Source organism: Agelaius tricolor, unplaced genomic scaffold (genome assembly GCF_023055355.1).
Source record: "Agelaius tricolor isolate 1412-34295 unplaced genomic scaffold, bAgeTri1.0.p SCAF_130, whole genome shotgun sequence".
In the NCBI taxonomy this organism is placed as follows: domain Eukaryota; kingdom Metazoa; phylum Chordata; class Aves; order Passeriformes; family Icteridae; genus Agelaius; species Agelaius tricolor.
Genome location: NW_027269390.1, coordinates 98,882 through 112,481, shown reverse-complemented (window position 1 = coordinate 112,481; position 13,600 = coordinate 98,882). Strand labels below are relative to the sequence as shown.

General features: G+C 53.6%; 1 protein-coding gene across 8 annotated transcripts in view; it reads right to left on the bottom strand.

Moving 5' to 3' along the window:
• The window catches only part of SMC1A (structural maintenance of chromosomes 1A), a 70,666-nt gene extending 59,213 nt beyond the window's left edge, over window positions 1–11,453 (bottom strand). For 5 of the 8 annotated variants that reach the window (XR_011677902.1, XR_011677903.1, XM_071420244.1 and 2 more), the window contains exons 1-5: window positions 11,194–11,449; window positions 9,064–9,252; window positions 7,741–7,853; window positions 3,787–3,990; window positions 1,719–1,957 (exon numbers count right to left, since the gene is read on the bottom strand). Coding sequence is in view for 6 of the 8 variants with exons in the window: in XM_071420244.1 (XP_071276345.1) it covers window positions 1,719–1,957; window positions 3,787–3,990; window positions 7,741–7,853; window positions 9,064–9,252; window positions 11,194–11,302 (854 nt within the window). In the remaining 2 variants the exon portion in view is untranslated. Of the gene's footprint in view, window positions 1–1,718; window positions 1,958–3,786; window positions 3,991–7,740; window positions 7,854–9,063; window positions 9,253–11,193 lie in introns of all 8 variants that reach the window. The other 3 variants (XM_071420246.1, XM_071420248.1, XM_071420247.1) reach the window with 2 other exon arrangements.
• Window positions 11,454–13,600: the final 2,147 nt, after the last annotated feature.

Below are 13,600 nucleotides of genomic sequence, written 5' to 3'. Positions count from 1 at the left end.
TGTCCAAGATTACAAAACTGGGATTGTCCAAGATTTGGAAAATTGGGATTGTCCAAGAGTTGGAACCCCCTGGTCTGTGAAGGTGTCTCTGCCCACAGAACCAGAATTTCAACCTGGTTTTTAAATATCCCAACCCAAATATTTCCAGGGTTTTGGAGCCCCTCAGCCACAGAACCAGGCTGGAATTGTCCAAGATTTGGAAAACTGGGATTATCCAAGATTTGGAACCCCCTGATCTCTGAAGTTATCCCTGCCTATGAACCAGAATTTCCACCTGATTTTTAAACATCTCAACCCAAATAAATCCACATTTTCTACCCAAACCATTCCAGGATTTTGGAGCATCTCAGCCACAGAACCAGGCTGGGCAAACTGGGATTATCCAAGATTTGGAACCCCCTGATCTCTGAAGTTATCCCTGCCTATGAACCAGAATTTCCACCTGGTTTTTAAATATCCCAACCCAAATATTTCCAGGGTTTTGGAGCCCCTCAGCCACAGAGACAAACTGGAATTGTCCATGATTTGGAAAACTGGAATTGTCCAAGATTACAAAACTGGGATTGTCCAAGAGTTGGAACCCCCTGCTCTGTGAAGTTGTCTCTGCCTATGGAACTGGAACGTAAACCTGGTTTTTAAATATTCCAACCCAAATATTTCCAAGGTTTTGGAGCCCCTCAGCCACAGAAACAGACTGGGAATGTCCAAGATTTGGAAAACTGGGATTGTCCAAGATTTGAAAAACTGGAATTGTCCAAGATTACAAAACTGGAATTATCCATGATTTGGAACCCCCTGCTCTATGAAGTTATCCCTACCCACAGAACCAGAATTTCCACCTGGTTTTTAAATATCCCAACCCAAATATTTCCAAGGTTTTGGAGCCCCTCAGCCACAGAGACAAACTGGGATTATCCAAGATTTGGAAAACTGGGATTATCCAAGATTTGGAACCCCCTGGTCTGTGAAGTTTCCTTGCCCATGGAACCTGGATTTAAACCTGGTTTTTAAATATCCCAACCCAAATAAATCCACGTTTTCCCACCCAAACCATTCCAGGGTTTTGGAGCCCCTCAGCCACAGAACCAGGCTGGGAATGTCCAAGATTTGAAAAACTGGAATTGTCCAAGATTACAAAGCTGGAATTGTCCAAGATTTGGAGCCCCCTGATCTATGAAGTTGTCCCTGTCCATGAACCAGAATTTCCACCTGGTTTTTAAACCTCCCAACCCAAATAAATCCACATTTTCTACCCAAACCATTCCAGGGTTTTGGAGCCCCTCTGCCACAGAGACAAACTGGAATTGCCCAAGATTTGGAACCCCCTGATCTCTGAAGTTATCCCTACCCACAGAACCAGAATTTCCACCAGATTTTTAAACCTCCCAACCCAAATATTTCCAAGGTTTTGGAGCCCCTCAGCCACAGAGACAAACTGGGATTATCCAAGACTTGGAACCCCCTGATCTCTGAAGTTGTCCCTACCCACAGAACCAGAATTTCCACCAGATTTTTAAACCTCCCAACCCAAATATTTCCAAGGTTTTGGACCCCCTCAGCCATAGAGACAAACTGGGATTATCCATGATTTGGAACCCCCTGATCTCTGAAGTTATCCCTACCCACAGAACCAGAATTTCCACCAGATTTTTAAACCTCCCAACCCAAATAACTCCAAATTTTGCCATTTCCACCACCCCAACCTCCAGGCTGCTCACTTGATCTCCTTCTCGATCTGCTGCTGCTCCCTCATCATCTTGCCCAGCTCCTTCTTGCGGTCCTTGAGCTCGTCCTCCACCCTGTCCATCCTCTTCTTGTCCTTGTCGATCTCGCGGTTCTTCAGCCCCAGCTCCTTGTTGAGCTTCTCGATCTCGGCCTCGTTGTGGAAGAGTTTGAAGAGCTGCAGCTGCACCTGCGCCCGAACCACCTCGTCCTTGAGCCGCTGGTACCGGTCAGCCTGGGGGGACAGGGGGCATTAGGGCTGGGATTAGGGCTGGGATAGGGCTGGGATAGGGCTGGGATTAGGGCTGGGATTAGGGCTGGGATTAGGGCTGGGATTAGGGCTGGGATTAGGGCTGGGGCTGGCCAGGAGCTGCCCAGAGCTGGGATTAGGGGTGAGATAGGGCTGGGATAGGGCTGGGGCTGGCCAGGAGCTGCTCAGAGCTGGGATTAGGGCTGGGATTAGGGCTGGGGCTGGCCAGGAGCTGCTCAGAGCTGGGATTAGGGCTGGGATTAGGGCTGGGGCTGGCCAGGAGCTGCTCAGAGCTGGGATTAGGGCTGGGATTAGGGCTGGGATAGGCCTGGGTCTGGCCAGGAGCTGCTCAGAGCTGGGATTAGGGCTGGGATAGGCCTGGGTCTGGCCAGGAGCTGCTCAGAGCTGGGATTAGGGCTGGGATTAGGGCTGGGATAGGCCTGGGATAGGGCTGGGATTAGGGTTGGGATTAGGGCTGGGATAGGTCTGGGGCTGGCCAGGAGCTGCTCAGAGCTGGGCCTAGGCCTGGGTCTGGCCAGGAGCTGCTCAGAGCTGGGATTAGGGCTGGGATAGGCCTGGGTCTGGCCAGGAGCTGCTCAGAGCTGGCATTAGGGGTGGGATAGGCCTGGGTCTGGCCAGGAGCTGCTCAAACCCAGGACTTGGACCTGATTCTGGTCAGGAGCTGCTCAGAGCTGGGCCTGGTTCTGCTCAGGAGCTGCTCAAACCCAGGACTTGGACCTGGCTCTGCTCAGGAGCTGCTCAGAGCTGGGGTTTGGGCTGGCCTAGGCCTGGTTCTGCTCAGGAGCTGCTCAAAGCTGGGATTAGGGGTGGGACAGGCCTGGGTCTGGCCAGGAGCTGCTCAAAGCTGGGCCTGGTTCTGGGTCTGGCCAGGAGCTGCTCAAACCCAGGACTTGGACCTGATTCTGGTCAGGAGCTGCCCAAAGCTGGGCCTGGTTCTGCTCAGGAGCTGCTCAAAGCTAGGCCTGGGCCTGGGTCTGGTCAGGAGCTGCTCAAAGCTGGGATTAGGGCTGGGACAGGCCTGGGTCTGCTCAGGAGCTGCTCAAAGCTGGGCCTAGGCCTGGGTCTGGCCAGGAGCTGCTCAAACCCAGGACTTGGACCTGGTTCTGCTCAGGAGCTGCTCAAAGCTGGGCCAGGTCTGGTGCTGCTCAGGAGCTGCTAAAAGCTGAGATTAGGGGTGGGATAGGCCTGGGTCTGGTCAGGAGCTGCTCAAACTTGGGACTGGTTCTGCTCAGGTGCTGCTCAAACCCAGGACTTGGGCCTGGCTCTGCTCAGAAGCTGCTCAGAGCTGGGATTAGGGGTGGCCTAGGCCTGGCTCTGCTCAGGAGCTGCTCAAACCCAGGACTTGGGCCTGGCTTTTGCCAGGAGCTGTTCAAACCCAGAACTTGGGCCTGGCTCTGCTCAGAAGCTGCTCAAAGCTGGGATTAGGGGTGGGACAGGTCTGGGTCTGGCCAGGAGCTGCTCAAACCCAGGACTTGGACCTGGTTCTGCTCAGGAGCTGCTCAAAGCTGGGGTTTGGGCCTGGCTTTGCCCAGGAGCTGCTCAGAGCTGGGGTTTGGGCCTGGCTCTGTTCAGGAGCTGCTCAAACCCAGAACTTGGGCTTGGTTTTGCTCAGGAGCTGCTCAAACCCAGCCTTTCCCACAATTCCAAGCATTCCCAACCCCATTTTTCTCCTGTCCCTGAGCATTCCCAACCCCATTTTTCTCCTGTCCCTGAGCATTCCCAACCCCATTTTTCTCCTGTCCCTGAGCATTCCCAACCCCATTTTTTTTCCCCGAACTCCCGGGCGTCTCCACCTCCTCCTTCTCCTGCTTGGCCTCCTTGCGCTCGGCCGCGATGTTTTTCTTGCGGTGATAATTGAACTGCGTGTCCTCCTCGGCCTTCACCATCTCCTTCTTGCGCTTGTCGTACTCGGGGGCGAGCTCCCCTGAGCGGGAAATCTCCTCAAACAGGGCCGTGCGCTCCTTGGGGTTCTTCATGGCGATGGACTCCACTGCTCCCTGAAAAAACAGGGCAGAAATGGTCCTAAATCCCTGAGAAATGGTCCTAAATCCCTAAATTCCTGTGAGGGATCCCTGAATTCCAAAAGGGAATCCCTGGGGATCTCCTCAAAGAGAGCCCTGCGCTCCTTGGGGTTCTTCACGGTGATGGACTCCACTGCTCCCTGCAGAAATGGGGCAGAAAATGTCCTAAATTCTGTTAGAAATGGTCCTAAATCCTTAAATCCTGTTAGAAATGTTCCTAAATCCCTAAATTCCTGTGAGGGATCCTTAAATCTCTGAGATGGATCCTGAATCCCCAGGGATCTCCTCAAACAGGGCCCTGTGCTCCCTGGGGTTCTTCATGGCGATGGACTCCACTGCTCCCTGAAAAATGGGGCAGAAATGCTCCTAAATCCTGTTAGAAATGGTCCTAAATCCCTGCAGTGTCAGGGAAATTCCTAAATCCTAAAAGGGAATCCCTGAATCTCTGGGGATCTCCTCAAACAGGGCCCTGCGCTCCTTGGGGCTCTTCATGGTGATGGACTCCACTGCTCCCTGAAAAAACAGGTTCAGAAATGGTCCTAAATCCTGTTAGAAATGCTCCTAAATCCCTGAGAAATGGTCCTAAATCCCTGAGAAATGGTCCTAAATCCCTAAATCCTAAAAGGGAATCCCTGGGGATCTCCTCAAACAGGGCCCTGCGCTCCTTGGGGCTCTTCATGGCAATGGACTCCACTGCTCCCTGCAAAATGGGGTGAGAAATGGTCCTAAATCCTGTTAGAAATGGTCCTAAATCCCTGAGAAATGGTCCTAAATCCATAAATTCCTGTGAGGGATCCCTGAATTCCAAAAGGGAATCCCTGAATCCCCGGGGATCTCCTCAAACAGCGCCCTGTGCTCCTTGGGGTTCTTCATGGCGATGGACTCCACTGCTCCCTGCAAAATGGGGCCAGAAACGTTCCTAAATCTTGTCAGAAATGGTCCTAAATTCTGTCAGAAATGGTCCTAAATCCCTGAGAAATGATCCTAAATCCCTAAATCCTAAAAGGGAATCCCTGAATCCCTGGGAATCTCCTCAAACAGGGCTGTGCGCTCCCTGGGGTTCTTCATGGCGATGGACTCCACTGCTCCCTGCAGAAATGGGGCAGAAATGCTCCTAAATCCTGTTAGAAATGGTCCTAAATCCTGTTAGAAATGGTCCTAAATCCTGTGAGAAATGGTCCTAAATCCCTGAAAAGGGTTCCTAAATCCCTTCATGGTCAGGGGTCCCTAAATCTCTGAGATGGATCCTGAATCCCTGGGGATCTCCTCAAACAGGGCCCTGCGCTCCTTGGGGTTCTTCATGGCGATGGACTCCCTGCTTCCTAAAAAATGGGGCAGAAATGCTCCTAAATCCTGTTAGAAATGGTCCTAAATCCATAAATCCTGTTAGAAATGGTCCTAAATCCCTGCAGTGTCAGGGAAATTCCTAAATCCTAAAAGGGAATCCCTGAATCCCCAGGGATCTCCTCAAACAGGGCCCTGCGCTCCCTGGGGTTCTTCATGGCGATGGACTCCACTGCTCCCTGAAAAATGGGGTGAGAAATGGTCCTAAATCCTGTTAGAAATGGTCCTAAATCCCTGAGAAATGGTCCTAAATCCATAAATCCTGTTAGAAATGGTCCTAAATTCCTAAATCCTAAAAGGGAATCCCTGAATCCCTGGGGATCTCCTCAAAGAGAGCCGTGCGCTCCTTGGGGTTCTTCATGGCAATGGACTCCACTGCTCCTGTCAGAAATGGTCCTAAATCCTGTTAGAAATGGTCCTAAATCCTGTCAGAAATGTTCCTAAATCCTGTCAGAAATGTTCCCAAATCCCTGAGAATGGTCCCTGAATCCCTGCAGGGTCAGGGGTCCCTAAATCCCTGGGGATCTCCTCAAACAGGAGATCGTTGGGTCTCTTCATGGCGATGTCATGGAAAAATTGAGTCAGAGAGCTCCTAAATCCCACAGGTGGTCCCCAAATCCCCAAATCCTTACTGGAGAGTCCCTAAATCCCCAATTCCTGACAAGAGAGTTCCTAAATCCTCAAATCCTGCCGGGGGTGGGAGAAGGGCAGATCCAGGAACAGCTGATCCCAAACAGCCCCAGGAGCTCCTGTGGATCCTTCAGGGAACCCTGGGAAAGGGGCAGGGGGTTCCTAAATCCCCTCAGGGGTTCCTAAATCCTCTAAAGGGTTCCTAAATCCCCTCAGGGGTTCCTAAATCCCCTCAAGGGGGTTCCTAAATCCCCTCAGGGCAGTGGGGTATTGGGGAGATCCCAAATCCCCTCAGGGGTGTCCCAGGAGCAGCCGATCCCAAACAATCCCAGGAGCTCCTGTGGGTTCTTCATGGAACCCTGGGAAAGGATCAGAGGGTTCCTAAATCCCCTCAGGGGTTCCTAAATCACCTCAAGGGGTTCCTAAATCACCTCAGGGGGTTCCTAAATCCCCTCAGGGCAGTGGGGGATTGGGGAGATCCCAAATTCCCACAGGGGTGTCCCAGGAGCAGCTGATCCCAAACAATCCCAGGAGCTCCTGTGGGTTCTTCATGGAACGCTGGGAAGGGGACAGGAGGTTCCTAAATCCTCTAAAGGGTTCCTAAATCCCCTCAGGGGTTCCTAAATCCCCTCAGGGGGCTCCTAAATCACCTCAGGGGGTTCCTAAATCCCCTCAGGGGTTCCTAAATCCCCTCAGGGCAGTGGGGGATTGGGGAGATCCCAAATCCCCTCAGGGGTGTCCCAGGAGCAGCCAATCCCAAACAGCCCCAGGAGCTCCTGTGGGTCCTTCAGGGAACCCTGGGAAAGGGGCAGGGGGTTCCTAAATCCCCTCAGGGGTTCCTAAATCCCCTCAAGGGGATCCTAAATCCCCTCAGGGGTTCCTAAATCCCCTCAGGGGGGTGCAGGATTGGGGAGATCCCAAATTCCCACAGGGGTCTCCCAGGAGCAGCTGATCCCAAACAACCCCAGGAGCTCCTGTGGGTTCTTCAAGGAACCCTGGGAAAGGGGCAGGGGGTTCCTAAATCCTCTAAAGGGTTCTTAAATCCCCTCAAGGGGTTCCTAAATCCCCTCAGGAGGTTCCTAAATCCCCTCAGGAGGTTCCTAAATCCCCTCAGGGCGGTGGGGGATTGGGGAGATCCCAAATCCCCATAGGGGAGTCCCAGGAACAGCTGATCCCAAACAGCCCCAGGAGCTCCTGTGGGTTCTTCATGGAACGCTGGGAAGGGGCCAGGGGGTTCCTAAATCCCCTTTAGGGGGTTCCTAAATCCCCTTAAGGGGTTCCTCAATCCCCTCAGGGGTTCCTAAATCACCTCAAGGGGTTCCTAAATCCCCTCAGGGCAGTGGGGGATTGGGGAGATCCCAAATCCCCCCAGGGGTGTCCCAGGAGCAGCCGATCCCAAACAGCCCCAGGAGCTCCTCCTTTCACCCTGGGAAAGGGTCAGGGGGTTCCTAAATCCCCTCAGGGGTTCCTAAATCCCCTCAAGGGGTTCCTAAATCCTCTCAGGGGGATCCCCAAATCGTTATGGGGGGGCTTGGGGATCCCTTTGGGGTGGGAGAATGAGGGAAACCCCCCCCAAAACCATCTTGGGAGCCCCCAATGCCCGTGAGCACAAAAACCTCCCCAAAAAGGCCCCAAATCCCCCTGATCCTACACAAAGCCCCCCCAAAACCCCCTCAAAACCCCCAAAATGGCCCCAAAAAACCCCAAAATGGCCCCAAAAAATCCCAAATGGCTCCTAAATCCCCTCCTCACCTGGAAGACGAGGAAGTTCCTGGCCTTGATGAGGATCCCCAGCTTCTCCAGCTCCTCGCTGTACTCGCTCAGCTGCACCACCCGATTGTTGATCTTGTACTCGGAGGAGCTGCCTGGGATAGGGGGGATTTGGGGGGTCAGGGGGGTCCCCCAAACCCTAAACACCCCAAAATGTGCCCCCAAACCCCCGGGAAACGCCCCTGAAACAGCTCCAAAAAGCCCAGAAACAGCCCAAAAACAGCCCCAAAATCCCTGGGAAACACCCCTAAAACAGCTGCAAAAAAACCCTAAAACAGCCCCAAAACACCCAGAAACGCCCCTAAAACAACCCCAAAAAGCCCAGAAACAGCCCTAAAACAGCCCCAAAAAGCTCCAGGAAACACCCCTAAAACAGCCCCTAAAAGCCCCAAAACAGCCCCTAAAAGCCCCAAAACAGCCCCAAAAAGCCCAGAAACAGCCCTAAAACAGCCCCAATACCCCCCTAAAACAGCCCCAAAAAGCCCCCAAACACCCCTAAAACAGACCCAAAAAGCCCCAAAACAGCCCCAAAAAGCCCAGAAACAGCCCTAAAACAGCCCCAAAAATCCCCAAAAAGCCCAGAAACCCAGAAACACCCCAAAACAGCCCCAAAAATCCCCGAAACAGCCCCAAAAAGCCCCGAACCACCCCTGAACCAGCCCTAAAACAGCCCCCAAACAGCCCCAAAACCCCCGGGAAACAGTCCTAAAACAGCTCCAAAAAGCCCAGAAACACCCCCAAAACAGCCCTAAAACAGCCCTAAAACAGCCCCAGAAACGCCCCTAAAACAGCCCCAAAACCCCCGGGAAACTGCCCTAAAACAGCCCCAAAAAGCCCAGAAACACCCCTGAAACAGACCCAAAAAGCCCCAAAACAGCCCCAAAAAGCCCCTAAAACAGCCCCAAAACCCCCTAAAACAGCCCCAAAAAGCCCAGAAACACCCCTGAAACAGACCCAAAAAGCCCCAAAACAGCCCCAAAAAGTCCCTAAAACAGCCCCAAAACCCCCTAAAACAGCCCCAAAAAGCCCTGAAACACCCCTAAAACAGCCACAAAAAAAAAACAGAAACAGCCCTAAAACAGCCCCAAACAGCCCCCGGGAAACAGCCCTAAAACAGCCCTAAAACAGCCCCAAAACCCCCGGGAAACAGCCCTAAAACAGCCCCCAAAAACCCCTAAAACAGCCCCAAAAAGCCCCTAAAACAGCCCCAAAAAGCCCCGAAACAGCCCCGAAACACCCCTAAAACAGCCCCAAGACGCCCCAAAATGCCGGGAATTTCGGCCAGAGGCGCAGAGCGGCGCTGACCGACGATGACGCGGGCGAAGGTGCGGTCCTCGGCGCCCTCCTCCGAGTACACCATGCTGACAAAGGCCCGGCTGGCCGCGGGCTTCCCCACGGGGGCGCCGTGGATCAAATCCCGCAGCGTCTTCACCCGCAGGTTGCTCGTCTTCTCCCCCAGCACGAAACTGATGGCGTCCATCAGGTTGGATTTACCTGCGGGGCGTTTTGGGGGGCGGGTTATGGGGGTGGGGATGGAGGGGGGGACCCCAGGGATTGGGGGGATCCAAGGAATTGAGGGGAGACCCCAGGGATTTGGGGGGAGCCTTGGGAATGAGGGGGGAACTGAAGGAATTGAGGGGGGATCCAAGGAATTGAGGGGAGACCCCAGGGAATTGAGGGGGGACCCCAGGGAATGTGGGGGAATCCAAGGAATTGAGGGGGGAACTCAGGGAATGTGGGGGAACTGAAGGAATTGAGGGGGGACCCCAGGGATTGGGGGGGAATCCAAGGAATTGAGGGGAGACCCCAGGGATTGGGGGAATCCAAGGAATTGAGGGGAGACCCCAGGGATTGGGGGGAACTGAAGGAATTGAGGGGAGACCCCAGGGAATTGAGGGGGGACCCCAGGGATTGGGGGGAGCTGAAGGAATTGAGGGGAGACCCCAGGGATTTGGGGGGAGCCTTGGGAATGAGGGGGGAACTGAAGGAATTGAGGGGAGACCCCAGGGTTTTGGGGGGAGCCTTGGGAATGAGGGGGGAACCGAAGGAATTGAGGGGAGACCCCAGGGAATGGGGGGATCCAAGGAATTGAGGGGAGACCCCAGGGAATTGAGGGGGGACCTCAGAGATTGAGGGAATCCAAGGAATTGAGGTGAGACCCCAGGGACTGGGGGAAGCCAAAGGAATTGAGGGGGGACCCCAGAGATTGGGGGGAACTGAAGGAATTGAGGGGAGACCCCAGGGATTGGGGGGGAGCCTTGGGAATGAGGGGGGAACTGAAGGAATTGAGGGGGGACCCCAGAGATTGGGGGGAACTGAAGGAATTGAGGGGGGAACTCAGGGAATGTGGGGGAACTGAAGGAATTGAGGGGAGACCCCAGAGATTGGGGGGAACTGAAGGAATTGAGGGGGGAACTCAGGGAATGTGGGGGAACTGAAGGAATTGAGGGGAGACCCCAGGGTTTTGAGGGGGGGCCCTAGGGAATAGGGGGAACTGAAGGAATTGAGGGGGGATCCAAGGAATTGAGGGGAGACCCCAGGGAATTGAGGGGGGACCCCAGGGAATGTGGGGGAGCTGAAGGAATTGAGGGGGGGATCCAGGGATTGAGGGAATCCAAGGAATTGAGGGGAGACCCCAGGGATTTGGGGGGAGCCTTGGGAATGAGGGGGGAACAGAAGGAATTGAGGGGAGACCTCAGGGAATGGGGGAATCCAAGGAATTGAGGGGAGACCCCAGGGACTGGGGGAATCCAAAGGAATTGAGGGGGGACCCCAGAGATTGGGGGGAACTGAAGGAATTGAGGGGAGACCCCAGGGATTGGGGGAACTGAAGGAATTGAGGGGGGGGGCCCAGGGAATGGGGGAACCAAGGGAATTAAAGAGGGACCCCAGGGAATGGAAGGTTTGGAGGGAGCCCTGGGAATTGAGGGGGGAGTCCTGGGAAAGAGGGGGGACACCAGGGAATGTGGGAAACGCAAGGAATTATTGGGGGGGACCCCAGGGAATGGGGGGCTTGGAGGAAACCCTGGGAATGGAGGGGGGACCCCAAGGCAAGAGGGAGGAGGTGAGGGGGGAGTCCAGGGAATGGAGCGGAAGAGCTGAGGGGGGACCCCAAGGCTTAAGAGGGACCCCATGGAATATGAGGGAACCCCAGGGGAAGAGGAGGGAGGAGAGGGGGGACCCCAGAGAGTGAAGGGAGGGGGACAAGGAAGGGCTGTGCAGAATTATTGGGGACCCCAAGACTTAGGAGGGACCTCAGGGAACGGGGAACCCCCCGGGCAGGGCGGGAGGAAGAAGAGGGAGCGGTGGAAAGAATTCGGGGTCGCCCCTCAGACCGTGACGGGAGCAGTGTAAAGAATTCGGGGTCCCCCTCAGACCATGACGGGAGCGGCCTTGACCCCCTCCCCTACCCCCGAGAGCCCCCCCGGGACTCACCGGAGCCATTGGGGCCGATGATGGCGGTGAAGCGGCGGAAGGGCCCGATAATCTGGCGGCCCTTGTACGACTTGAAGTTCTCGATCTCGATGAGTTTCAGGAAGCCCATGGTGGGGCCGGGACGGCCCGGGAGGGTCCCGGGGGTCTGAGGGGGTCCCGGGGCTCTAAGAGGGGCTCGGGCCGGGGCCGCGGCCGGAGGGCGGGAAAGCGGCGACTGAGGCAGCCGCTGAGAGACGGAGCGCTGCGCCTCGCGATTAGCTCAGGGCGCTGTCAATCTTCGCCTTAACACCGCCTCCTCGCCTCTGATAGGCCGGCGGTTTCCAGCGGCGGTTTTATGGCACCTCGCCTTGCGATAGGCTATAGTTGCTGTCAATCTTCATTGTAACCCCGCCTTCTCGCTTCCTATTGGCCGCCGGTTTGAACGCGGGGTTGGTGGCGCCAGCGGGCTCATTTGCATGGAACGTACCAAGTCTGGGGGAGCAGGGGGGAAGAGTGGATTGGGCCGCCCCGTCGCCATGGGAACGGGGGACGCCATGGGGGCAAAGGGCGCCGCAAATTTGGGGATTTTCGGTAAAAATCGGGTTTGTCGGTGACCGGGACAAAAAACCTCGGGACAAGATTTACTGCTCGAGGTTTTTTCCAGTCAGAATGGTTCTGTGATGCCAAGACTATAAAGTAACTTGGAATAATAAACAGTAGTTTATGACGACCGCACATTGTTTAAGTTTATATTTTTTCACAAAATTGTTTTCTATTGATAGCTATATTGCTTTCATTAAAGCTACAAGATATTTACATACTTCGTGTTTTAAGATATTGGTATAACCCCCTGTACCTATATAATCTAATATCAATATAAACCAAATCAAAATTTTCCATGTATTTGTAAGACCTGCTACCTATAATACCCGAATTGCATTTTTTTACCTATATATCCTAAATCAAGACACCTACATAACTGGATATGAAGCACTTTTTATATAACAGAATAGCTACTGTTTGGTTAAGCAGCTGTTTAGTGCTGAATAGAGGAAAAAACAAGACAAAACTCACTGGGTGCATAGCTTCTTCCCCTCACAGGCTCCATTTCCCCCAGTTTCCCCTCAAAAGTTCAATTTCGTCCCCATTTTCTCCTCAAAACCTCCATTTTCCCTTCACAGGCTCCATTTCCCCCTCAAAGGCTCCATTTCCCCCCACTTTCCCCTCATGGGCTCCATTTTCCCTCATGTTCCCGTCACAGGCTCCATTTTCCATTCAGGAGCTTCATTTTCCCCCCATTTTGCTACCCAGGGCTCCATTTCCCCCCATTTTCCCCTCACAGGCTCCATTTCCCCCTCAAAGGCTCCATTTCCCCCAATTTTCCCCTCACAGGCTCTATTTTTCCCTCACAGGCTCCATTTCCCCCTCAAGGGCTTCGTTTCCTCCGCATTTCCCCCTCACAGGCTCCATTTCTCCTCATGGGCTCCATTTTCCCTCATGTTCCCCTCACAGGCCCCATTTTCCATTCAGGAGCTTCATTTTCCCCCCATTTTGCCACCAAGGGCTCCATTTCCCCCCATTTTCCCCTCACAGGCTCCATTTCCCCCCATTTTCCCCTCACAGGCTCTGTTTTTCCCTCACAGGCCTCATTTCCCCCAGTTTCCCCTCAAAAGTTCAATTTCGTCCCCATTTTTCTCCTCAAAAGCTCCATTTTCCCCTCACAGGCTCCATTTCCCCCTCAAAGACACCATTTCCCCCCATTTTCCTCTCATGGGCTCCATATCCCCCCATTTCCCCCTCACAGGCTCAATTTCCCCCCATTTCCCTCTCATAGGCTCCATTTTCCCTCATTTTCCCCTCACAGGCTCCATTTCCCCCTCAAGGGCTTCATTTCCTCCACATTTCCCCTCAAAGACACCATTTCCCTCCATTTTCCTCTCATGGGCTCCATTTTCCCTCATTTTCCCCTCACAGGCTCCATTTTCCACTCATGGGCTCCATATCCCCCCCATTTTCCCCTCACGGGCTCAATTCTCCCCCAATTTCCCCTCAAAGGCTCAATTTCCCTCCATTTTCCCCTCACGGGCCACATTTCCCCCATTTTCCCCTCACAGACACCATTTCCACCCCTCATGGCTTTCCAAAATTCCAATGTCTCCCCTAAAAATGTCCCTTTTTCCTGGCAAAATTGTCTATATCCCCTAAAATGATCAGATTCTCCCTGAAATGATTCTTTCCTCCCCAAACACTTTTCAGCTTGGCCAAACCCCTCTATTTTCCCCCAAAATCCCCATTTTCCCTATAAAAATACTCATTTCCCACTAAAAATATGGATTTTAAATTTCGGATTTTTGATTTTTCCTACAAATCCAGACAGTCTCAGCCCCAAAATTCCCACTTCCCTGCAAAAATATTGATTTTCCACTAT